This window comes from Phocoena phocoena, chromosome 20 (genome assembly GCF_963924675.1).
Source record: "Phocoena phocoena chromosome 20, mPhoPho1.1, whole genome shotgun sequence".
NCBI classification, from domain to species: domain Eukaryota; kingdom Metazoa; phylum Chordata; class Mammalia; order Artiodactyla; family Phocoenidae; genus Phocoena; species Phocoena phocoena.
Window position 1 is genome coordinate 41,818,159 of NC_089238.1, and position 27,232 is coordinate 41,845,390.

At 41.2% G+C, this 27,232-nt stretch overlaps 1 protein-coding gene and 1 pseudogene across 1 annotated transcript in view; both read left to right on the plus strand.

The window, feature by feature from the left end:
- TANGO6 (transport and golgi organization 6 homolog) overlaps positions 1-27,232 on the plus strand; it is a 179,283-nt gene that overhangs the window by 55,790 nt on the left and 96,261 nt on the right. The window contains exons 12-14 of the mRNA XM_065898388.1: positions 5,745-5,879; positions 15,845-16,360; positions 18,715-18,772. Coding sequence (XP_065754460.1) covers positions 5,745-5,879; positions 15,845-16,360; positions 18,715-18,772 — 709 coding nt within the window. The remainder of the gene's footprint in view (positions 1-5,744; positions 5,880-15,844; positions 16,361-18,714; positions 18,773-27,232) is intronic.
- On the plus strand, positions 12,296-12,595 carry LOC136140824 (non-histone chromosomal protein HMG-14 pseudogene; annotated as a pseudogene).

Genomic DNA, 27,232 nt, shown 5'->3' on the forward strand with positions numbered 1-27,232 from the left:
AGGAAAATGGTCTAAAAACTGATACGACTTAAGCCTTCCCACTTATCTTCTTTTACTCCTAATTAAGGAACGGTGGTGTTAGGCTGATACAAAAGTGATTTGTCCCATTAAATTATCGTCAGCTGAGGTTAAAACATATCAGGACAAAAAGAAACACACACACAAAAAATTGAACTGCATTTGGTAGTCTTACTGCTAGTAATAATTTTGGTATATTATTTTGAAATACACACGTGTATAGATACAAGTAATAAATAAGTTATAAGTAGTTTTGTTAACATAATTAGGAAACAAGATTTTCAGCATAAGAAAGAGAGTTATAAACATAAAATTAAAGAACTTGAGTAGGGCTTCCCTGGTGGCACAGTGATTGAGAGTCTGCCTGCCGATGCAGAGGACACGGGTTTGTGCCCTGGTACGGGAAGATCCCACATGCCGCGGAGCAGCTGGGCCCGTGAGCCATGGCCGCTGAGCCTGCGCGTCCGGAGTCTGTGCTCTGCAGCAGGAGAGGCCACAACAGTGAGAGGCCTGCGTACTGAAAAAACAAACAAACAAACAAACAAACGAACGAGTAAAACTCCTATAATATTAAGTTCTAACTGGAAGTGTTTATATGAACTCATAATTTATTTTTCTCTTTTTAAAAAGCAGGTATTTTCTAGCTCAGTCCACTGTCAATGCCAAGAAGCAATGACAATCCAGTAGCAATAACTGTCCCCAGTACCAGATTATAGTTTCTAAATACTATCTCCTACAAAAAGAACACAAAACTCATTGGATTAAAGGTTCATTCGGGTCTAGGGCAGGAATTGTACTGTAAGCCTCAGGGCATCTTGAAGCAATCCGAGGTTAGCGGGCTCATGTCAGTGGCATTCAGGAGCCAACTTGGAGGGGCTCCTGTTGACCACAGGTAGGACAATTTGAGCATTACAAAGAATAATACCTACAGTGGATTAAAACATGTCAAGTCCCCTCCCACCCCCCCGAAAAATCTCTTGTAAGACATGTTTGAGGTTGCTGAGGCATCAGTTCACTATTTTGTAAATTGATAAATGAAGGGAATGAATAAAGCATTTATCTTTCCCGTGTAACTAGTCAACGAAGAAATTTTTTTCTTTGTATAAGAACCACAGCTGAAAAACTCAAAAAGAGAACTAGAAAATTATATTTTGCAATCCCCTAATAACAAAATGGATCTAGGTAACAATCATCAATGTTGCTAAAACCATTAGGGGTACTTTATAATGAATGTATTAGGCCATTTGGCACCCAAACCAACTGTTCCTTTCTTCTCCCAGCATTTTATTACAAAAACTTTCAAATTTGAAACAATTTTATAGTGAGTACCTGTATACCCACTACCTAGTTTCTACAATTAACATTTTATTATACATGCTTTATCACATATTTATCTATGTTCGCATCTGTCTATACATTTTATTTTTGGTGGATTTCAGGGTTAATGCAAATATCAGTAATGTCAACCTGAATATTTCAGCCTGGACCAATTAATCTTTTTTTATTTATTTAAATTTTTTTTTTTATTTTGGACCAGTTAATCTTAACATCACCATGAGAAGCAGACATTATTATGTGCCTCCTCATGTAATGCCATAGGAAGTATGCCATACCACCTGGGAAGGGTTCTTCCCCTCAAAACCCCCAAACAATAGAAAACAAACCCCCCAAAATGTGAACCTAAATCTGATCAAGGCAACTCAGGGTAGAGGAGCAAATTAAGTGCCATGAGGAAACAATTAGCCAAATCCATAATGTGGGAAATTCCATAGTACAAATGACCCAGCTTCTTCATCAAATAAATGGCATTAAAGAGGAGCAGGACTGTTGGGGACTTGAGTCATATCAACGAAATGCAGTGTGTGGATCTTGATTCAAACAAGCCAACTGTATGAAGACATTTTTGCGACAGTCATGGACCAGGTATTAGAAGATATAAGGAATTTTTATTGAGTGTAGTCGTGGTATGGTAGTTATATAAAAAACAAATCTTCTTATTTGTTAGAAATGCATATAGAAGTATTCATGGGTGAAAGATTACAAATTCAATAAAGTGTGTTGGCAGATGGCATATTAGTATGTGAGGTGATGCAGAGAGGAATGAGGCGTGGAACAGTCTGTACTGATACAGAGCCCTGTTCCAATTCCCGAGTTCTTTCATTCCGCAAATATGTATTGAGAGCATACTATGTGCTACGTACTCTTCTGGGTATCAGAGACACGGCAGTGAACAAAACAGACACATATCTGTGCTCTCATGGAGCTTACATTTACATAGAGGGAGAGAAAGACAGTAGAGAGATGGTAAACAAGTAGGCAAAAACACACAGGGCGTTAGACGGTGATAAGTACCAGAGAGAAAAATCAAGCAAGGAAAGGGGATGATAAAGGGAGTGTGGTAAGGTCAATAGGGTGGTCATGGAGAAACTCAGCGAGAAAGTGACTTTTGAGCAAAGATCTGAAGCAGGGAAGGAGGGAGCTATTGAGATACTTAGGGGAAGAGTGTTCCAGATGAGAGGGAGCATGCCTGGAGTGAGGAGGGATCAGCAAGGGCACCAGTGTATATGGAGTGGAATGAGCAGATTCCCTTTTTCCTGGTCTTCCAGGAAACTGCCACAGTCTGCACCCTTCTGTAACTGGATCTCTGTAATTGGCAGAATAGAAGGGGTTCTACGTGCTGTGGTCTTTTTCGTATGTTAAAATTTTTTAACACAAGAAACATGTGCTCATTGTAAAAACATTTAAGCAACACAGAAGTACAAATTTTTAAAAAGTAGGGACTTCTGATTCAGATGGTATATTGAACAAAAGTGTTTATCTGTTCCCTCTGGAAACCACAAGGACCAACAGAGCAGGAGAGGAGGAGACACATTAGAGAAGAGAATAACAATATTTGGAAACTGGAAAATAGTAGCTGATTCAGCAACTTCAGAAAATGGAAAGCTAAGTGCCTGCATGGAAGAAGTCAGGAAGCAAAGCACTATGCCTCAATAGAGCTGTTAAAAGTTTTTTGAAATGAGAAAAAGAAGCAAGTCACTTCTCCTTGCAGAACCCTAGAAGGACTGCAGGCACCAGATAAGCTCTAAAGATGGAGCTGAATTTAGAGCTTAAACCAGCTTGAGGGCTTCCCTGGTGGCGCAGTGGTTGAGAATCTGCCTGCCAATGCAGGGGACACGGGTTCGAGCCCTGGTCCAGGAAGATCCCACATGCCGCGGAGCAACTGGGCCCATGAGCCACAACTACTAAGCCTGCGCGTCTGGAGCCTGTGCTCCGCAACAAGAGAGCCGCAATAGTGAGAGGCCTGTGCACCACGATGAAGAGTGGCCCCCGCTTGCCACAACTAGAGAAAGCCCTCGCACAGAAACGAAGACCCAACACAGCAAAAATAAATAAAATAAATTAATAAACTCCTACCCCCAACATCTTCTTTAAAAAAAAAAAAAACCAGCTTGAAAGGCTCCACAAGAGGTAAACCCTTTGACTTCTTCCTTAACTTTGTACAGCTACCTCCCCTCCGCAGCAGAAGACTGGAGGTTTATTCTTGAGAGAGGTTGAACCCAAATACTCTGAACTTGGGTGGTAGTAGCACACTGCAGAACGGGAGGATTAAGTCGATGCCTGCAGACTCAGCAGTAAGGCCTCAGCTCCCTTGCACTCAGTTGCCAGAATGTTGGCAGCAGGTTTACACATCCCCATAGGATTATTGTGACAATTAAATGAGTAAATACCTGTAATATGTTCAGAGCAGTACCTGGTAAATAGTAACTGCTTAATGTTATCACTAAATTAAATAGCTAAATAATTAAAACTGGTTGCCTCTAGAGTCAGAATCAGGTGGGGAGAAATGGGGTAGGGCACTGCCATTTTTCATTATAAACTGTCAGGAATATTTGGCTTTTAGAATTATGTAGCTTTATAAAAAATTTTAAGTAAAAATATGTGTCTCCTCAATATACATAAATTCTACAACAGGCATCAGTCACATAACTATTCTTGTGGCTGGCAGCCCCATAAAATCACAGGAAATGAATAGTAGGGGAGGAGCTGTTGTCCAAAGGGGTATAGTGGTTTCGTTGTTACAAGGTTTGGGGGAAAGGGTACTTCATAAATGACAATAACAGCTGGCTGTCAACACCAGTTAACAGCTCCCAGGTTTGTTTTTTGTTTGTTTGTTTTTTTGCAGTACGCGGGCCTCTCACTGTTGTGGCCTCTCCCATTGCGGAGCACAGGCTCCAGACGCGCAGGCTTAGTGGCCATGGCTCACGGGCCCAGCTGCTCCGCGGCATGTGGGATCTTCCTGGACCGGGGCACAAACCTGCGTCCCCTGCATCAGCAGGCGGACTCTCAACCACTGCGCCACCAGGGAAGCCCCCAGGTTTTTTATTTTACATACAAACTGGAAGTTTCTTTTTTAACAAAAATAGGATCATACTACTTGTTTAGCAATATTAAATACATAGAGAAGAGGAATTTAGAAAAAGTTGGAAGACTAGATAGTGTTCTGTTCCAGCAATTTAACAGTATATTTGTGTGAAATAGAAGCTTCCTATAATCAAGGAGTGCTTTAGAAAACTCTTTGGAGGCAAAACAGGTGGCCCAAGATGGTAGATCCACCAGTTTCTCTGGGAAAAGCCAGTGTCCTTAACTTCTAGTAATCAATAAGTTCTTAGGCAGAGAGGGTGGTGAAAATTGCCGTTACCAGCATGGTTCATTACAGTAAGTGGAACTTTTAATAACCTTTCTAGTTTCCTGCCTTGCTCCAAAAGACAAGTGTTAACAAGCCATTCTCCTGACTTTAAGCCTGCAATAAAGATTCTAGCATAGCATGTGATTTGCCCAGAGAGTTAAACATGCAAGCTTGCATATTTAGACCTATTTCAGCCATCCCATTTTCAAAATGATTTTTCCCTTTTGAGCCATTAATCCTAAATGTGCATGTGAGTGTGTGCACGTGCACGTGTGTGCATATGCATGTATGGGTATGTGTAGGCTGTCTTTTATTCAAATGTGTTTCTACTTAAGATGATTAATCCAAGCCCAGTTAAAATGATGCCGACCAAATTAATTCCATTTAAGGCTTAGTTGTTAGCCAAATGCTATGTAAAATCTTATATATGAATAATCTTAATCCTTTAAAACTATTGGATACTTTAAAAAATGACTCTGGATCGTTTGTGTAGATTGTTTGAGGACACTGAATTCTAAATAAAATTAATGCCTCTTCCCCCTTTCTTTGCTTACTAGAACTAGACTGTCAAAACGGGGGGAAGGAATCATTGAAGAGCAATCCTCATTAGGAGAAGCAGATCTGGGACACTCTAAGATGGTCAGAAAGTAACAAATGATTTTTCATTTTAATTTCCTGGCAAAATTCATGAAAAGTAAAGGAAGGTGGATTGGGGTATTAAAAGATCTGAGAAAATATAAATGGGCTTTCTCATTTATTGACTGTATGGCCTTGAGCAGATCACCTCTTTAAGTCTAAGATTCTTCATCTGAAAATGAGGACAAGAGTACATCCTAAAGTTGATAGGAGACCTAAGTGAGCTTGTGCATGTAAAATACTGAGCGCCATGCCTGCTACATGGTAGCAGTTGTTCTTGAAGCTTCTTGCTATCGTGATGTTGATGAGGGAAAAGATGAGGAGGTAGATGTAAGATGTAAAGAGAATTTTGAGATTTTTTTTCCTTACTCCTCACTGATTCTCAATCCCATTTCTGTGGTAGGTTGTGGACTTTGTAGCAGCAACCCTGCAGCGAGCATGTGCAAGCTTGGCCCACCAGGCAGAGAGCACTGTGGAATCACAGACACTGAGCATGTCCATGGGGCTGGTGGCCGTCATGCTGGGAGGAGCCACTCAGGTGAGTTGCAGATGTGAACCAAACTTGAAAGGAGGGAGAAGAGAAGAGAAAAATCTGTTGCTTCCCTTTCATACCCTTGTGAGAAATCAGAATGGATATTTTACACAGGAGAACCAGGATAAACAAGTCAGGTTGTTAATAAGAATTCTCTCCAAAGTGGAGGATAAGAAAACTTTAACACTTCCACCTTGTTACCTGGGTAGACTTCCCCATCAGTAAGGTAGGACCCTTTCTGACCTGGCACGAGCTGGATTTGGAAATACCTGGCACAGTGTTTTGCATCTGTGGTGAACGCTAGATTCTCTGGCCCTCACTGTAGTGGCTATCCAAAGCTCAGCCCTTGTCCCTACTGCTGTAGTCAGGGGAGAACCTTTGTAACCTGCTGGTTGCTTAGGATTCCATGTTTTGAATAGTTTCATTTTAGCACAGGATCCATTGTTCAACTCATATCATGTAGCATGTTAAAGCTTTGTTTCTAGTGCATGTATCTTTTATATAATTTTAAAATTTATTCACTCAAAAAATATTTATTGCCTACTTGTTATATGCCAGATTCTGAGCTAAGGTGCTGGGAATAGAGCAGTGGACAAATAGACATGGTCCCTACCCTCATGAAACTCAAAGCCAGTGAGGGAGTCAGACATTAAATAACTATTTCAAAAAATATACTTAGAATTGAATGAAGTACCTCAAACGAGAAGTGGAGGGTGCCAAGAGAACATAACATCTAACCTAGGCTGGGAAGGTTTCCACTGAGGACACACATATAAGTCTAAGCTGAGACTTGTTGCATAGGAGTTTGGGAGTGTGCACAGTGCAGATGGAGGAAGCTCTCCCAGTTAGAGAAACATCATGTACAAGGGCTGGGAAGCAGGAAAGAGCTTGGTATACTTAAGAGACTGATAGAAGGCCTGAGTAGCTGAGTTTAGAGACCAGGGGTCAGAATAAGGTGGGAAGGTAGGCACATATGTGTGTGTGACATACCACATTAGATTAGAAGACCGCAAGAAAGCAGAATAGGTTTAGTGCAAGTATTATGAAATCTGATCTGAAGTCAAACTGGACGTAACTCTTAGCAATGAGTAAGGAATGGATTTTTGAGTTTGAGGATTAAACTCTGATACTGATGCTTGGTATGTTAGAATTTGACTCTCTCTAGGCTGTCCTTAAGAAGAAAAGAAATTTTATTGGGGCCTGTTGTTAATGTGAAACCCATTTCTTGGTAGATTTACTTAGCACTCCTAATTTTATATTTCCCATGTAGTTTGAAAAAAACATGGTTGGTTCAGTTGCTAGAGTCATATTATAGTCCTGCTGTTTAGAACTGTCAAGGAGAAGTTCCCCAATGGAATAGTTTTTCTTAAGTTATACTGTTATTGGATTTAGTTGAACTGATTGGTTCGTGTTTTTCTGGTAGAATAGTGATTTGAATAGTCTTTATTTCCATAGTTGAGAGTGTGCTTTTTTTTTTGCTTTTCTTTTTTCTTATTTAAAAAATAGAAATATTTTAAAAATAAGAAATAGAAATAGAAATTCAAACCATATCCCAAATGGAAAATAGAACACAGAAATCTCCATTTCCTATTTGAGAAGCCCATTGTTTGGGGGCTGGCTATGTAAATTAGTCATATTCTAACGGAGACTCACCAGACTGATGCAAATGTACATCCTTTACCTGTCCCTGCCCTTCCATGAGCCATCCTGACTCACTGATTATATCTTGATTCCTCTGACTTTGCACTTAAAGTGAACATAAACACGTCACTCCTATACTTTTGCCCTAGACCTATTAATTTTTTTTCCATTTGATTTAAGGATTTATAAGTGGCTTCTATAGTAATGCTAGGTCTTCTGTCTTTGTATTAAAAAAAAAGTCACAGTTCTGAATTATGTTTTCAGATGATCATTGGCTAGGTTGTTGCTTCAGAGTCTAGAAAATTACATTGTGTTCAATACCTATCCCTGATTAGGATTCATTGTTTTAACTAATGAAACAGGATCTAACAGAATTTGAACGCTTCTTTCTTTCCTTTCTAATTTATGTAATTAAGATGATTATTAGAACATAGTGTCTAGAAAGAGGAGTTGATTTGGAGAAAGTGTAGGTTTAAGACTGCTAACTAGACAACCATATTTCCAAACTTATTTTTTTCTAAATGTCAGGATTGGTCACCAGTAAAAGTATGTTGGTAACTTGCCTGTCCCCTCAGGAAGCAGTTTCTGCATGATGTTCCAGGGCCCATAGTGTCCTCTGAAGCACTGCTGCGTGGAACAGGCCTGATCTTGGTGGGGCTGGGACTTTGAACACAAATCTTGAGATCTCATGCCACTTTTTCTGAGAGTGTCATAGAATGAACTCATTCAAGAACTATTTATCAAGTGTCTCTTTTCCCCTCATGGAGTTTACCTTCTAGTGGTTGTGATTAATCTGATGAATTCTTTTTTTTTTTTTTTTGCGGTACGCGGGCCTCTCACTGTTGTGGCCTCTCCCGTTGCGGAGCACAGGCTCCAGACGCGCAGGCTCAGTGGCCATGGCTCACGGGCCTAGCTGCTCCACAGCATGTGGGATCTTCCCGGACCGGGGCACGAACCTGTGTCCCCTGCATCGGCAGGCGGACTCTCAACCACTGCGCCACCAGGGAAGCCCTGATGAATTCTTAATTTAAAAAAAAGATTTATATTTCTATATCTTGTATCTTTACGTATGGCTCATTATAAAGCAGAGCATGCTATGTGCTGACTTCAAACAAAAATAAAAGTACCACTTGGAAAATAAATTCAGTGACATTGTATATAAGGACCCAGACATATAAGCTGCTCAACTAAATATCTGAAGAAACAGATGATACACAGAAATGAGAACACAAAATAAATGTAAATGTTTTTCAGAATTAGGAATTTTTAGGTTAGCATTTTATTGCTGGAAGAGACTCTTGGATTCTTCCAAAATAGTGATTCTCACTGCAGTAGGGTAAGGCAGAATGAGGATGTGTATGCCCCTGCAGGGAAGCTTCGTAAAGTCTCATGTGGGGCTTTTTCAGTGTACACATGCCCTCCTCTGGCTGTCACCCGAGTTCTCCTCTGCTTCCCTGCGAAGACACACTCTCTCCCACCACCCAGCTGGTCCAACACCCAGTTTTTTTAATTTTTGTATTTGATTTTTAAAATTTATTTATTTTTGGCTGCATTGGGTCTTTGTTGCTGTGCACAGGCTTTCTCTAGTTGTGGCGAGGGTGGGCTACTCTTTGTTGCAGTGCACGGCCTTCTTATTGTGGTGGCTCCTCTTGTCGCGGAGCATGGGCTCTAGGTGCTCGGGCTTCAGTAGCTGTGGCACGTGGGCTCAACAGTTGTGGCTCGCGGGCTTAGTTGCTCCGCAGCATGTGAGATCTTCCCAGACCAGGGCTCAAACCCATGTCCCCTGCATCAGCAGGCAGATTCTCAACCACTGCGCCACCAGGGAAGCCCAAACTCCCAGTTTTTTAATTTGAGAACTTGCAGAAGTTTATAACAACTCACCATCTAACTGTTCCACTCCTGACACCCTGAAAGAAATCACAGATGTGAGCTGACATAACACTGCTCATTCTGTTCCTGAAGCATTCCAGAAACTCTGGGAGCGAGGCAGCCAGATAAAGGAATCTGTCACTCACTTGTGGGTTGCTCCTTCAGGCCTTGGGGCTTTTACACAAAATTCTGAGGTCTGGATGTGAGATCTTTGCTGAGAAGCAGTGACAGGAGGAGCATTGAGGGCTTTATGGTCACTTTTCAATTTTGATAGTGGTCCTTGGTGACCCTTGAAAAATAATTAATACTTAGTGCTTCAGTTTTGTCATCTACCAATTAAGTGAATATTACTTTATACCTCAGAAATTTTTTTTGAACATTTATAAACAAATAGTTGACACCTGTAGTCTTAGATTTCCCTGATTATTCTTACAGTGGGAAATCTGTAGGCTTATGAAGCTGAAGGAATACATAACTTTCACTGCCTTAGAAACTATTAGATTCAGAATCCACCTACTTGCCCATGGTGATTAGAGAAGTTACCTAGTTGAATAAGGTGAATCCCACAATGACTAAGAAGTTTGAAAACAGGTAGAAAAGGTGGTTGGGTTTTTTAAAAATAGACTTTATATTTTAGAGCAGTTTTAGGTACACCGCAAAATGGAGCAAGAGGTACAGAGATTTCTTATACGCCCTCTGCCCCCACACATGCACAGCCTCTCCCACTGTCAACATCCATACCCAGAGTGGTATATTTGTAGAATCAATGAACCTACATGGACACATCATCATCACCCACAGTCTGTGGTTTACATTAGGGTTCACTATTAGTACTGTGCACTATGGGTTTTGACAAATGTATAATGACAGGTATCCCCCATTATAGTGCTGTACCTAATAGTTGCACTAACCCCAAAATCTGCTGCCTATTCATCCCTCCCTCCCCCTAACCTCTGGCAACCACTGATCTTTTCTAGTTGTGGAGAGCAGGGGCTACTCTTTGTTGCAGTGTGTGGGCTTCTTATTGCAGGGGCTTCTCTTGTTGCAGGGCCTGGGCTCCAGGCGTGCAGGCTTCAGTAGTTGTGGTACGTGGGCTCAATAGTTGTGGCTCGCGGGCTCTAGAGCACAGGCTCAGTAGTTGTGGCGCACGGGGTCAGTTGCTCTGTGGCTTGTGGGATCTTCCCAGACCAGGGATCGAACCCATGTCCCTAGCATTGGCAGGTGGATTCTTAACTGCTGTGCCTCCAGGGAAGTCCCAAGAATTCTTTGTATATTTTAGATAATTGTCCATAATCAAAACGTGTCTTTTGCAGATACTTTCTCCTAGTCTGTGCCTTGTCATCTCTTTCTCTTGACATTGTCTTTTGCGGAGCAGAAGTTTTTAATTTTAATGAAGTCCAGCTTATCAATTATTTCTTTCATGGATTTTTTTGGTATTTCACCTAAAAAAGCCATCACCATACCTGAGGTCATCTAAATTTTCTGTCTTATGTTATCTTGCAGGAATTTTATAGTCTTGCATTTTACATTTAGGTCTATGATCCATTTTGAGTCAATTTTTGTGATAGTGTAAGGTCTGTGTCTAGATTCATTTTTTTTGCATGTGAATGTCCAGTTGTTCTAGCACCATTTGCTGAAAAGTTGGTCTTTTCTCCATTGTATTGCCTTTGCTCCTTTGTCAAAGATCAGTTGACTATCTGAGTTAGGAGTGACATCTGAGTTAAGAAAATAAATCTGGGTGCAACTTCCTATTCTTATCAGGTGGGCATTCCAGAATCCCAGTTCATCTCACAGACCCGAAATTGGGAAGGAGTTCAGCCTTATTTTGCACATTTGAAAACTGAGGTTCAGAGGATGGAAATACCCTGTCAAGGTGCCACAGGGAGTTAGTGGAAGGATCATGGAGTTGGAATCCAGGTCCCCTGGGGACCAGTCCAAAGCATCCTTCTTTGCAGTTTTAGGCATTGCGTCTCATTGTTGCAAAGTTCTGCACAGTGCTCGGCATCTACCCCGGCACTCAATGCATCAAAAGGCAATTTATAAGGAATTAATTTATAAGGCAATTATTAGAAGGCAAGGGGGTGCCAAGGGCCATCAACTTGAAAGCACTCATTTGGGCATAATATTTACTGAGAGGAGAATAAAGCCTGCTATAAAGAATATTTCCTTGGATAATTAACTTTGTCCACCGGTTGCTCTAACAACCATCAACAGAAATGTCATCCTTGTCTGGGCTGGGATCAGGAAAATTAGCTATGTCGGAGAAAGAGCAGTGGAAAGAAAGTCAGGAGGTCATGCCCAGTTCTGCCATTTCTCAGTTTCTGGAGCTAAACAATTTCCCTTTCTGGGTTGCCTGTAAACGGTGATGTCAGACTAAATAACCTTTTTTTTTTTTTTAAGGTTTTATTTATTTATTTGGTTGCACCAGGTCTTAGTTGCGGCAGGCAGGCTCCTTAGTTACAGGAGGTGGGGTCCTTAGTTGTGGCTCACAGGCTGCTTAGTTGTGGCAGGTGGGCTCCTTAGTTGTGGCATGCAAACTCTTAGTTGCAGCATGCATGTGGGATCTAGTTCCCGGACCAGGGATGGAACCTGGGCCCCATGCATTGGGAGCACAGAGTCTTAACCACTGTGCCACGAGGAAAGTCCTGAGGTCAGGCTAAATAATCTTTGAGATCCTTCAAAGAAAAAAATTAGTTGACTATATTTGTGTAGGTCTATCTCTGGGCTCTCTATTCTGTGCCATTGGTCTATTGTATCTTTTTAAGAAGAAATTGTTGTAACAGAAATGAAAAAGAAGGGGTGGTGGGAGGAGAGGTAGCGGCCAGGCAGCCCAGCTTCGCGAAGGCTCTCAGGCGCACCGCGGCCCACAGGCACCTGGCATTTACCCGACACGCACCTGCGTCGCCGTCACGATGCCCAAGAGGAAGGTCAGCTCTGCCGAGGGCGCGGCAAAGGAGGAGCCCAAGAGGAGATTGGCGAGGTTGTCAGGTAAACCGACTCCTGCAAAAGTGGAAATGAAGCCAAAAAAGGCGGCAGGAAAGGATAAATCTTCAGACGAAAAAGTGGAAACAAAAGGGAAAAGAGGAGCAAAGGGAAAACAGGCTGAAGTGGCTAACCAAGAGACTAAAGAAGACTTACCTGCAGAAAATGAAGAAACTAAAAACAAGGAGAGCCCAGCTTCTGATGAAGCAGGAGAGAAAGAAGCCGTCTGATTAATATCAGACACCTGGTCCTGTCAGTGGTCCCTGTCTCCCTTCTTGTACAATCCAGAGGAATATTTTTATCAACTATTTTGTAAATGCAAGTTTTTTAGTAACTCTAGAAACATTTATAAAAAGGAGGGAATCCCACCTCATCCCATTTTTTAAGTGTAAATGCTTTTCTTTAAGAGGTGAAATTGTTTGCTGGTTGTTTATTTTTTGGTACAACCAGAAAATAGTGGGATATTGAATATGGGAGGCTTTGATTGTCTTGGGTGTCAGCTTAACATTCCACAGATGGAGGGTAGTTTTTCTATCCTATAATACAAAGCATACTAAATGGCAGTTTGGAGTCAGTTGTGCAGTTACTGTCTTAGACACTTTAAATTACTTCTCTTCCCATGTTGTTTTTGGTAGAATTGTTTCCTAAAGCAAACCATTCACCCCTCGATCTTGGCTTTCCTAGGCAGAATTTTGTGTACTCTGTAACATCTTTGGTCGTGGTAGTCCAGTTCTTCTAGTAACTGTTAATGTGCTGTGAATGATTGACAATTTGAGTATGTAGTGTATATGATATTAAATTGTGAATTAGTGGAACTTATGATGTAACAGCATATCAATATTTGAAGATATTGGTACTTAATATCCTGTGAAGGAAAATTTGCCTCCAAATTTTAAGCTGGAAAGTCACTGGAATAACTGTTCAGAAAAGAATCACAACTACATAATTGTTTAGATTTTTGGTACGTATGTTGAGAACTGTGTACAAACTGAAATGTCTGTGTACTGATCCTCAAAACAACCAATAAAATCTCAATCATGAAAGAAAAAAAAGGAAATGAAGGCTTCCATGTTGGCGCAGTGGTTAAGAATCCGCCTGCCAATGCAGGGGACACGGGTTCAAGCCCTGGTCCGGGAAGATCCCACATGCTGCGGAGCAACTAAGCTCGTGTGCCACAACTACTTAGCCTGAACTCTAGAGCCTATGAGCCACAACTACTGAACCCACGCACCACAACTACTGAAGCCCGCGCGCCTAAAGCCCGTGCTCTGCAACAAGAGAAGCCACCGCAATGAGAAGCCCGCGCATAGCAACGAAGAGCAGCCCCTGCTCGCTGCAACTAGAGAAAGCCCGTGGGCAGCAACGAAGACCCAACGCAGCTGTAAATAAATAAATCTATTTTTAAAAAAAAAATCAAAAAGAAGATACTTGTATACATACACTTTTATATACATATGTACATAAAAATGTACATATTTTTTACATACACTATAGATATAAGTAGATATTCCCATTTCAGGTGCTTAAAGAAAAAACAAAGGTCCATAATACTGTAGAGGCATTGAACGAAGTCTAGCATAATGATAACACTTGCATAATTATTCTAAAATGTGTTTTCCAGTTCCACATAGATTCTTGATAAAGTTGACCCTTTTCTTAGGTGACATATTTTTATGGTGAAATTCTACAGGTACAAACCTGACATATACCTCAAGTTTTCATTTCCTTGGGAGGAAAGTGGTAGAGAAAATGAACAGTAACAATCCTGTGGAAGTATAACATGAGAATATTATATAGGTCCTGTGAAAACAGTTGGTCAATTGATTGGTTGGTTGGATAATGAAGTGCATGAATGAGTAAGTAATAAATAGCCTGCCTTGTTCTAAAAAGGATTTAAGACGTGCAAGGTTTTCAAATGATCTAAGCTTCATGAAGCTTCATATGACAGTTTTTCCAGTATTCTCAAACAGAAAAGGATCACCACTGATTCTTGTTTCTTCACTGACCTCTCGTGCACCTTTCCTAGTAAGGCATGATTAGAACAAAGCTTCTGGAGAGAATAAGATCTTACGTCGTTTCACTCCCATTTTCTAGGAGAAATTCCCTTCTGCCAGTTATCATCCCAGTCCCTTCCAGACCTATGATGCCCTTGTATGCTAACCAGCCACTTTATAAGAAGAGCTTTATTCATTCAAGTGAGACTGTGTAAGGTTTAGGTAAGAGTGTGGACTTTAGAGCCAGACTTGTTTGCTTTTTTTTTTTTTTTGGCTGCACCATGCGGCTTGCAAGATCTTAGTTCCCCGGGCAGGGAGTGAAAGTTCAGAGTCCTATGGACTGCCAGGGAATTCCCAAATATATATATTTTTATGCTTTTTAAATTTATTTTTTATTTTTTGGCTGTACTGTGTTGCATGTGGATCTTTGTTCCCGGACCAGGGATTGAATGCATCCCCCCTGCAGGAGCCAGACTTGTTGAGTTCACATCTTACCATCTTCTAGTTGTGTGACCTTAGACATGTTACCTAACTGTTCTATGCCTCAGTTTCTCCCCTGTTTACCCATCTCTTTCTCTCTCTCTCCTGCATTGGGTCTTTGTTGCTGCGTGTGGGCTTTCTCTAGTTGCAGAGAGCGGGGTCTACTCTTTGTTGCAGTGCACAGTCTTCTCATGGCAGTAGCTTCTCTTGTTGCGGAGCACGGGCTCTAGGCACGTGGGCTTCAGTAGTTGTGGCACGTGGGCTCAGCACTTGTGGCTCGTGGGCGCTAGAGCGCAGGCTCAGTAGTTGTGGAGCATGGGCTTAGTTGCTCCACGGCATGTGGGATCTTCCTGGACCAGGAATCAAACCCATGTCCCCTGCATTGGCAGGCAGACTCTTAACCACTGCGCCACCATGGAAGTCCCTCCCCCCATTTAAAATATAAATAATAATAGTAACTAGATCATAGGGCCATGAATATGTATGTGTATATTTTGTTTACTGTATTTATTTTTAAAACATACACATAGCACTTACTGTGTATCAGGCACTAAGTACTTTGCTAATATGAACTCATCTTTTTATGGCAAAAGGGACATGAAATTAAAAAATACAGTAATACAATAAAAATCAAAATATAAAAGAATTTCACCATATGACTGGTTAATGCAAATTAAAATAATAAGCAGCCATGTTTTGCCCATCAGATTGTAAAAATTAAGACTAATTATATGCGGGGGAGTGGGGAGGGAAAAAAAGAGTAATAATTTGCATTACTGATATATGTTTTTTAACTTAGAAAAGTACCTGCACAATATTCAATAAATATTAGCTGTAATTATTCGACCATAGTATGAGAGTACCAGACTCAGGCTATATGCTGATTACACCAGGAACAAGGTTTCATTCCTACCCCTTTTTCTCAGGATCTGTTGCCTTGTGCTGAGGTCATATTAACATCCGCTATGTTAATTTGGATTTGGCATTTTTCATTTCATTTTATAGTTGAAGTCAAGTGAATTTGCCATTCTGAAGCAATTGCTGCCTCTGTTGGAGAAGGTCTCCAACACATACCCTGACCCTGTCATCCAAGAACTCGCCGTTGATCTCCGCATCACCATCTCTACCCACGGAGCCTTTTCCACTGAGGCTGTCAGTGTGGCTGCCCAGAGTACCCTGAACAAAAAGGATCCAGGAGGGAAAAGGGAAGAGCAGCAACAAACCAGTCATGAAAGATACAGCAATGTGTCTTATCACCACCTTGAACAACAGCGAAGCCATTGCACATCCAACCAAACAAGCCTGACACCTAATGCTCCACTCATTCCTCAGGAAGTCCATGAGCCCAGCATCACTACAAACCAGAAATCAGGAAGCATAACCACAGAACAGCTCCAGGATGCTCTTTTATCAGCTTATGATCCTCAAATTCCAACACGGGCTGCTGCCCTGAGAACTCTTTCTCGCTGGATAGAACAGAGAGAACCAAAAGCCCTTGAGATGCAGGAGAAGCTTCTCAAGGTGAGTAGAACACCACACACACGCATATGCACACACACACACACACACACACACACACACACACACACACAGTGAGACCACTTTCCAGGAGCCTTGACTTGTATCAAGCACTGTCCTAGGCCACCCTTGGGGAAATTGTAATTGTTCTATGGAGGCAAGACTCAGACACAGGAAAGACTTAGATACACATGAGACTCAATTGAACACGAGCAGAGTGTCAGAACTTTTACAGGCAAGAAACCCTGTGGACGGTCAGGAGAAGGAGAGAGTTGAAAATCTGGAGGAAGTAGATCTTGACATGGCTTCACAAACTAGTAACATTTGAGCCAATGAAAGAAGACCCTGAGCAAATTCTCAGAGCAAATTCCTTTTCTGGTAGATAAGGCCCCTTTCAGCACTGTGACCAGCCAAGATAAGCCACCTGTTTTTTCTGGGCCCCTTTCAGAGGGGCTTTGGACAGAACTGGGTCCCCTCCCCACTTTCCCTCCATCACAGTGAAAAGGCTGTTCTTTATATCGTGGATTTATATGGGCGACTGTATGTGCTTAGTTGGGGATCTTTTCCCTTTTGTGGAAATTGTCCTGACTTCAGTATGGGTTAGAGATTAAGAGCCAAGGGTCTAGAGACGACTGATCAAATCGCAGATCATTTTCTTGGACAAAGTCACTTAAACTTTCTGAGCCTCAATTTTTACATCTGTAAAGTGAGGATAATTGTAACTGGACGCACTTTATGTTGAAAGATTTAAAATAAAATAATTTGGGAATTCCCTGGCATCCAATGGTTAGGACTTGGCGCTTTCACTGCCGGGGCCCCAGGTTCAGTCTCTGATCAGGGAACTAAGATGCCGCAAGCCGCAGTGCACAGCCTACACAAATAAATACGTAAATAAAATAATCCATGTAAAGCACGAATTATAGTGGCAAGCACATAATGAGCACCCAATAAAGGTTTAGTAGTATCATTATTATATTATTACTATTATTTTTTCCATATACTCTAGCCATTAGACTAAGAATTATAATTCTGATTGAAAACATTTATTTTTAGTCACTAAAGTTTTAGAACCAGTAGTGTAATGATAACTTCTGTTTATTGAGCCAGGCCCTATGCCTTTCAGACATTATCTCTAATCCGGGCAACGACCAAAATATTAACATTATCCTCATTTTATAGATGAGAAAACTGAGGCACAGAAATGTGCCAAGGATTTGCTGTCATTGAAATGTTGCTGAAAACCTCAAATTATATATCTCCTTTGAGTAATCATTAAAAATATGCCTTCACACACCTATTTAGATGGTTAATCCTATGAACATCTTTGGAGTTTTCTTTAGCTAACTTAACTTTCATCTGCTATATATAATTGGTCATCAAGTCCTGTCAATTCTTTTTTCAAGAAGTCTTTCAAATCTATCTGTTCCACTTCATTCCCATGGCTACTTCCCTGGATTAAGCTTCTCTTACGCCATACATGATTTCCACCCCTTCCAACCTGGCCATCTTCCCAACTTAACTAATCTTGAGCTCTCCCTAACATGCCACAGATGTGGAGACTAGCAGTATCAAGTTGATGTCAAGAATTGCTGTTCCTGTAAAGGACACATCACTATATATGGAAAGACACCCCCCCCTCTTCTAGATACCAAGCAGGAAGGACATGGGCATATGGCCACTGTCTTCCTCTGGCCCTTCTGTTAGGGCCTAAGCCTAACATGTCAACTGTCATATCTTCTAGATAAGCAGTACCCACTGCGGTTGACGTGCCCTGGTGGGTTCCTAAATTATGAGATGTGTTGAGAGTAATTTGTTACTGATGTCAGTTGAAGTGCTGAAATTTGCAAAAGATATTTAAAAATAGAACAGATTCAAGGTTATCCCAATAATATCTCCGTCTTGCACTTGCATTTCCATACACTTTCTGAGTGCAAAAGAAAAGGATCAAATTATAGCAGGTGTGCCATTAATTGGACATAACCCCGAACCTGGCCTCTGTGTGTCAGGGCCTATAGTCTGTCAAGTCATTTCTAAGAATGGGCTATCTACAGTGGGCTATAGTGGAAAAAATGTTGAGGATTGTTCTTCCAGATTTTGGCTTCCATGCCTATTCTTGGTGTATACTCAACAACTTCAAGAAGTTCTCCCCTATAATCGCTACCCTCTTTTAGCTATTATAACAATGGGACTTCAAACGTATATACTGTTTTCCCCACAAGATTCTGAAGTCAGACTGATATCTCGCTACAACAAAGAGGAAGAAAAGCATTTTTTTTTTTTTTGAGGCTGCTCTAAGGGTCTCTTAAATCTTGCTTGCTGTTTGTGAATCATATCACTACTCTGTTCTGTGGTTACAGATATTCTTGGAGAACTTGGAGCATGAAGACACCTTTATATATCTGTCTGCCATTCAGGGTAAGTTAGTCCTGGTTAAAGGACTTTGAGTTTGTGGACCAAAGATTATATCATGTATGTTTGCACAAAATCTCTAAATTCCTAGAGCCACAGACTGTTGGACATTTTGTCCCTCTTCCTGTCTCCTAGCTAGGACTTGATTTCAGTCGTGATAATAATATTCCTGGAGAGTTCCTAAAGGGGTCCTAGAGAGTTTCAGTATCTCATAATGATAAGGAAGCCTTTATGCTTACTTATCATTCTATAGATTAAATCCCATTTCCTCTAATTCAAGGAGGTAAAGAATGGCTCACACATGAGCTCTCATTATGTTGGCCTTTTAGGAACCTGACTACTGTCACTGTGCACCTTTGTCCTGTCTTTGTATTTATTTATTTATTTTTGGCTGTGTTGGGTCTTCATTGCTGCGCATGGGCCCTCTCTAGTTGAAGTGAGCAGGGGCTACCCTTCATTGCAGTTCACGGGCCTCTCATTGTGGTAGCCTCTCCCGTTGGGAGCACGGGCTCTAGGCGTGAGGGCTCAGTAGTTGTGGCACACGGGCCCAGCTGCTCCATGACATGTGGGATCTTCCCGGACCAGGGCTTGAACCCGTGTCCCCTGCATTGGCAGGCGGACTCCTAACCACTGTGCCACCAGGGAAGCCCTGCTCTGTCTTTAAGCTAAAAGAATCTCAGGATATATAATATTTCATCATCAAAACATTTTTTGCAATAATTTTATTTCTCTTTTGTGATTCTTTGTTGTTCTCATCTCCATTAATTTGTGGATTTCAAATCTAGAGAGAGGCCTCATGAAAAGGGGTAAGAAGCAGACACGGTGAGAAGGCAGAATTAGCTCACAGTTTCTCTTGGCTCCATCAGTGTGGTATAGTCCTCAGGGGCTGGGGGCTGGAGATGGATCACCAGGACGCACCACCCTTTCCCCTGCTTCTCAGCTGTATGAACTTTGGCAAATTACTTAATCCCTCTGGGCTTCAATTTCTTACCTGTAAAAAAGGGAGCTAAATAGGAATGTAAAATGATACAACTGCTTTAGAAAACAATCTGGCAGTTCCTTGAAAAGATAAATGTAGAGTTGTCACTTGACCCAGCAATTCTAAGTATTCACCCATGAGAAATGAAAACATATGTCCACACAAAAACTTGTACATGAATGTTCATAATAGCCAAAAGGTGGAAACAATCCAAATGTCCACCATTTGATGAATGGATAGACAAAATGTGGTATATATTTACAATGGAATATTATTCAGCCAAAAATAATAATGAAGTACTGAGACATGTTACAGCATGGATTAACCTTGAAAACGTTATAGGTGAAAGAAGCCAGTCACAAAAAACCACATATTGTATGGTTCCTTTATATGAAATGTCCAGAATAGGTAAATTTATGGAGACAGAAAGTAGATTAGCAGTTGTCTAGGGCTAGGGAGAAAGGGGAAAGGTTTGGGAGGTGATAGCTAAAGGGTACAGGGTTTCCTTGTGGGGTGATGAAAACATTCTAAAATTGATTGTGGTGATGTTTGTACAGCTCTGTTAGTATGCTAGGAACTACTGAATTGTATATTTTAAATTGGTGAATTTTATGGTATGTGAATTGTATCTCAATAAAGCTATCACCAAAAAAATAATAAAATAAAATTTAATGAGGATAAGCTGGGACAAAGTGAGAGAGTGGCATTAACATATATACACTACCAAATGTAAAACAGATAGCTGGTGGGAAGCTGCTGCATAGCACGGGGAGATCAGCTCGGTGCTTTGTGACCACCTAGAAGGGTGGGATAGGGTGGGTGGGAAGGAGACACAAGAGGGAGGGGATATGGGGATATATGTATATGTATGGCTGATTCACTTTGTTATAAAGCAGAAGCTAACACAACAATGTAAAGTAATTATACTCCAATAAAGATGTTTAAAAAAAATTTAATGAGGAGGAGAGGGATAAAACTGTCAGAGATTAAGGAGATTAAATATAATATGATAGATAGGATCCTGGAACAGAAAAAGGACACTAGAGAAAAACTAAGAGAATCTGAGTAAATTATTGACTTTAGTTGATAATGAAATGTCAGTATTAGTTCATTAATTGTGATAATGTACCATGCTAATGTAAAACTTAATAATAGGGGCAACTGGGTATGCAGTATATGGGAACCCTCTGTGTATCTTCTCAATAAATCCATAAATCTAAAACTATTCTATCATTAAAAGTTTATAAAAGGGGCTAACATTAAATGAGTTAATATCTTGAAAGTGCTTAGTGCATATTAAATGTTCGATATGTTAGCTATTACGATTTTAATGTTATCATCATCATCATATCACTACTATTTCTGTTGTTAGATTGCTAGGTAATAATGTGGTGATATGTGTAACTTCTCGGAGCTAAAGCTTGAGTAGGTTGATTCTGTCTGGTAGTTCCTGCTACATGATAGATTACTGCAACACCCAGTATTATTTATTTATTATCATGTATTATCACTCATTTATTATCATTCATGAATCTGTAGACAGATGGGGTTCAGCTGACCTGGTCTGGGCTGGGCAGCCCTGCCACTCCCTGCAGGTCGGTGGGCTGCAGTAGCTCTGCTACACCTGTTCCAGATGATCCCGGTCCAGGGCCTCCCAGGGCGCATTTGTGTGGTGATGGCAGAAGTGTATGAGAGCAAGAATAAACTCGAGAGGCCTCTTCGGGGCTAAGCTTGGAACTGACAACCTATCGCTTCTGCCTCATTCTGATGGCTAAAGCAAGTCATGTGGCCCAACCCAAAAGTCAAGGGATGGAGAAATATACTCTGTCCCTTTAGTGGGACAAACTGCCAAGTCACGGAGCAAAGGACATGGATGCAGGGAGGGGTGGAGAATTGAAGCCAGTAATGCAGTCCTTCAGGCAAGGTTCTCTGTGAGCACAAAGGCACGTGCAGCTCCATACTGGCTACTTATTTCTTGGTGTAGTTTGGGTATCCTCTATGCAGACCTGGAAGTTGAAACTTAAGAGAGAGTTCAGAGGGGAAAGTGTACAGCAATGAAGGCCTGAGCCTTGGAATTCATTCTTTACTCAACAGACATTTATTGTGCACCTACTATATAGTACAAAACACTTTCACAATGAGTTTCATGACTTAGTTAAAAAACAAGAAGACATTCTTCAAAAGAGACAAAATAGGGCTTCCCTGCTGGCGCAGTGGTTGAGAGTCCGCCTGCCGATGCAGGGAACATGGGTTCGTGCCCTGGTCCGGGAAGGTCCCACATGCCGCTGAGCGGCTGGGCCCGTGAGGCCATGGCCACTGAGCCTGCGTGTCCAGAGCCTGTGCTCCTCAACGGGAGAGGCCACAACAGTGAGAGGCCCGGGTACTGTGCAAAAAAAAAAAAAAAAAAATGGAGACAAAATAACCAGTCACAAAGATAAAAGAACAGCTAGGCAGAGCAGAAGAGTGGAGCATGTTGAGAGAGAAAGTAATTACAGGCAGCTGAGAGGTCGCAGAGACCAAGAACTGAGATAAGCCTGAGGGCTTGATGGGACTCAGGAAGCCACATGACAATGAATGGCACTTATGGAAATCAAATAAATCAATGAGGCAAGAACCTAAAATGCTGATAATTAATAAGTCAGAAAACAAGTCATCCTGTACTTTTTCCAGGAAACTGTAATACTGTCAAGGAGATGTTTCTCACTGATTTTTTTTTTGCACAAGATTTTCAGGAAGCAGTGGTGTGTCATTCTCATACAGCAACATTGCTGTTTGGAATAAGCCTCTTAGCTGATTAACCCACTGAGCTCATTAGCCTATAGGGTCTGCTATAAAAATCACAACTGTTGGTTTTGTGCTTGTTTTTACTACTTTTAATTGGTGTGCTAATCAGTTAGTAGCTAATTTAGGGATGAAGGACGTGGGAGGTAGAGGTCTAATTTCTGTTCTCTGGGCCCCATGGCACACAAATTTGAATTAATTCATGTTTTTGGTGTTTGTAACATGCACTTAAAGGCCAAGGCCTTAGGTGAATTTCCCATTAAGAAAGGAAAGAGCTGAATTTTCCCACCTGCATTGCCAATTTCATTTGCCCAGGCCTAAAACTCCAGAGCCAAGCCATTCTAGATGCCCAGTCAGACAGTCAGACAAGACCAGCCCATGTGTAAATGTCCCGTAGTACAAGGGGGCTTGGCTGTGGTTTGAGTAGCATTAGTTTTGGGGAGTATGAGTAAGTGTGTGTATAAAGTCTTACTCTTCTAGGCTGACTGAATGTTTCCATGTAAAAGTTACAAGGTATCCTTTGCTTGCTTTATTTGTTATTTTGGATCTCTTTTGTAATTTCTCACCAACTTTGTTTGCAGTCAAGGCACAGAGCTGAGGGGAATTAAATAAGCTCATTCATTCAACAGATATTTATTGATGCCTGATACAGGAATGTCTGATGTACATATTATCTGTACATCACAACAATCTGAGAACTAAATTCCCTATGAGTTAAAATTTAATTTTATGAAATACTGCATCTCTTTTTAGTCCTACTGAGAAAGTGATGGTTGACTTAGTTCTCATAGCAGCTGCTCCCAGACACTCAAGGCAGCTTCTTTGGGCAGAGAATTTTATACAAGTTGCTGAGTTCCAGTTACAATCCAGAGTTTATAAATAGAACAGTTAATCTTAGACTGTGTCCTTTAAGTGTCTCTCCTTTTTAGACTTCTTATATACTCTTTTTCTCATTGTTTTATCATCATCATCATTATATAAGTTAATACATTCTTATTGTTTTAAAAACATTTAAATGGCAAGAAAGTGTATAAGATAAAAAGTGGCAGTCTTTCTCTTCTCCAAAATAGGACTTAAAATATGTCCTTAAGAGTCCCATAATGGGGACTTCCCTGATGGCGCAGTGGTTAGGAATCCACCTGCCAGTGCAGGGGACACGAGTTTGAGCCCTGGTCCGGGAAGATCCCATATGCTGTGGAGCAGCTAAGCCCGTGCGCCACAACTGCTGAGCCTGCTTTCTAGAGCCCACGAGCCACAACTACTGAGCCTGTGTGCCACAACTACTGAACCCGTGTGCCACAACTACTGAAGCCCCTGCGCTCTAGAGCCTGTGCTCCGCAACAAGAGAAGCAACCACAATGAGAAACCCACGCACCACAATGAAGAGTAGCCCCTGCTCAACGCAACTAGAGAAAGCCCATGTGCAGTAACAAAGACCCAACTCAGCCAAAAATAAATAAATAAATTAAGAAAAAAGTCTCATATGACTTGAGGATATGGGGAGGGGGAAGGGTAAGCTGTGACAAAGTGAGAGAGTGGCATGGACATATAGACACTACCAAACGTAAAAATACATAGCTAGTGGGAAGCAGCCGCATAGCACAGGGAGATCAGCTCGGTGCTTTGTGACCACCTAGAGGGGTGGGATAGGGAGGGTGGGAGGAAGGGAGACGCAAGAGAGAAGAGATATGGGAACACATGTATATGTAAAACTGATTCACTTTGTTATAAAGCAGAAGAAACTAACACACCATTGTAAAGCAATTATACGCCAATAAAGATGTTAAAAAAAAAAAAGTCCCATAATGTATATTTGATGTTTGGGGCATTTTCCACATTTCAGTCTTAAAATAGATGTTCAGTAATGAATGTGATAAATAAATACATGATCTTCAAATAAGATATTATAGCTAAGTTATTTATCTTAGTGTGCATCTGCTTGTGTGTCCTCGCAGTCACTTTTAATTATTTAAAGAACATTTTGAAAGCAACACCAGTGATAGATGCATTTCAGGGATCCAAGTGATCCCCATCGGTGTCAAAAGAATCTTTGGACGAAACTACTAGGCTCGTGGAAAAAAGGAGAGAAACCCTAGGCTCTGAGCCAAGCATGGGAGGGAAAAGTATGCCAGTGTGTGTAGTGAAGAGAATCTAGACATCTTGACATGCTTGAACAAATTGCACTAACTCTTCTACCCTTTTCCTTTCACAGAAGAGTTTTCATTTCTGGCAAGAGAGCCAAGGGGAGGGAAGGCAAAAGGCCTGGAAGGGAGGAAAGTAGATACAAGGTGAAATTGTTTTTACAGAGTTTCAAACTGAGCAGGGTTACAAGTCTTAATTTGTCAGAGACTGAACTCCCTATCCATTCTCAGATTTCTACTTCAAATAAACTAAGTTGGGCAACCATTAACTGAAAATAATTCTATCCCTTGAAGGACCATCTAATTGGATCGGGCATTGAAATTTGGAATGTAGTCCTGTGAAGTTTATCATCTCCATTTATGTCCTTGAAATGGGAAGATTTCTTTTGTGTCCAGACCTTGTACCACCTAACTAACAAATGGGCATTTAACGAATGTCTGTCATATATGCTAGCTCAGTAAATTCTTGAAGTAGTTCTGGGAAATAGACATTATCCCCATTTTTTAAACTTCTTATTTGAGATTTAATTTACACACCTGAAATTCACCCATTTAGAATGTGTAATTCAGTGGTTCCTGGTATATTTAGAGATTTGTGCAACCATCACCACTATCTAATTTTAGAACTTTTCATCATCTCAAAAAGAAACCCTATATCCATTATCAGTCATTTCCCATTCCTCACTCTCCCTTGCCCCTGGGAACCACTAATCTACTTTTTGTCTCTATGGATTTGCCTATTCTGGACTTTTCATAATATGGAATGTGTGGACTTTTTTGTCTAGTCCTTTTCACTTAGCATAACATTTGTGAGGTTCATCCATGTTGTAGCATGTATCAGGACCTCATTCCTTTTCATGGCTGAATTATGTTCCATTGTACTATTGATTAACCACATTTTGTTTATCCATTCATCAGTTGATGGACATTTGAGTCGTTTTTACTTTTAAGCTCTTATGAGGAACACTGTAATGAATATTCGTGTACAAGTTTTTGTGTGGACATATGTTTTCATTGCTCCTGGGTATGCATGAGGGAATGGAATTACTGGGTCATATAGTAATTCTATGTTTAACCCTTTGAGGAACTGTCAAACTGTTTTCCAAAGTGGCTGCACCATTTTACTTTCCCATGAGCAATGTATGAGGGTTTCAATTTCTCTATATCCTGACCAATACTTGTTATTGTAGAAGATCCTTTTATTATAGCCATATTAGTAAGTGTGAAGTGGTATCTCATTGTGATTTTTTTGTTTGTTTGTTTTTTTGCTGTACACGGGCCTCTCTTTCACTGTTGTGGCCTCTCCTGTTGCGGAGCACAGGCTCCGGACACGCAGGCTCAGCGGCCATGGCTCATGGGCCTAGCCGCTCCACGGCATGTGGGATCTTCCCGGACCGGGGCACGAACCCGTGTCCCCTGCATCGGCAGGCGGACTCTCAACCACTGCGCCACCAGGGAAGCCCGGCAGGCAGATTCTTAATCACTGCACCACCAGGGAAGCCCTAAAATTACTTAATTTAAAATAATACAAATTATGAGGCTGTGTAGAAATGGAACCCTTATACACTGCTGGTAGAAACATAAAATGGTTCAGCTTCTCTGCAAAACAGTCTGGCAGTTCTCAGAAGGTTAAACACAGTTACTGTACGCTCCACCACTTCCACTCCTAGATATATACCCAAGAGAAAACATATATCCACACAAAAGCTTATATGTGGCCAAAAAGTAGTGTCGACAGAAAAAAATGCACAGCCTAAAAGTTAAGAATTATGTTTTATTTGACGGGCTTTCTGAGGACTTCAAGCCCAGGACACAGCATCTCAGATAAAACTCTGAGAGATTGCTCTGAAGAGGTAAGGGAAGAGCCAGGATAAATAGGAGTTTTTGCAACAAAGACCAGGTAGTTGGAACATCAAAAGATTACTGTTAATTAAAGAAAACCAGATATGTCAAGTTAATGGAATTTAGTGCTTTTCTGTGTATATGAAGATGCAAGAGTCTGGGCTCACTGGAATCATTCCCTTGACATGCACCTCAACTATCTGGGGCCAGCATCCTGTGCTTTCTCATCCTGAGTCTCCTCAGAGTGCACCATCAGGGGTGGCTGCAGCTGGGGTGGCTGCAGCAGTTAACTGCTAGATGGTGGGCTTCCTGTTTCTATCCTGTGTTTCTCAGGGCTCATCATCAGGGAGACTGTAATGTGATGGCTTGATGGCTGCAACATCCTTTGTTTACTGATAGGGCAGGCAATATTTTTCATTCACAGTAGAAGCAACCTAAGTATCTACCACCTGATGAATGGATAAATTAAATATGGCATACCTATGCAGTGGAATATTATTTAGTGATAAAAAAGAATGAAGTGGACTCCTGGTGGTGCAGTGGTTAAGAATCCACCTGCCAATGCAGGGGACATGGGTTCGAGCCCTGGTCCGGGAAGATCCCACATAACATGGAGCAGCTAAGCCCGTGAGCCACAACTACTGAAGCCTGCATGCCTAGAGCCCATGCTCTGCAACAAGAGAAGCCACTGCAATGAGAAGCCCACACACTGCAACGAAGAGT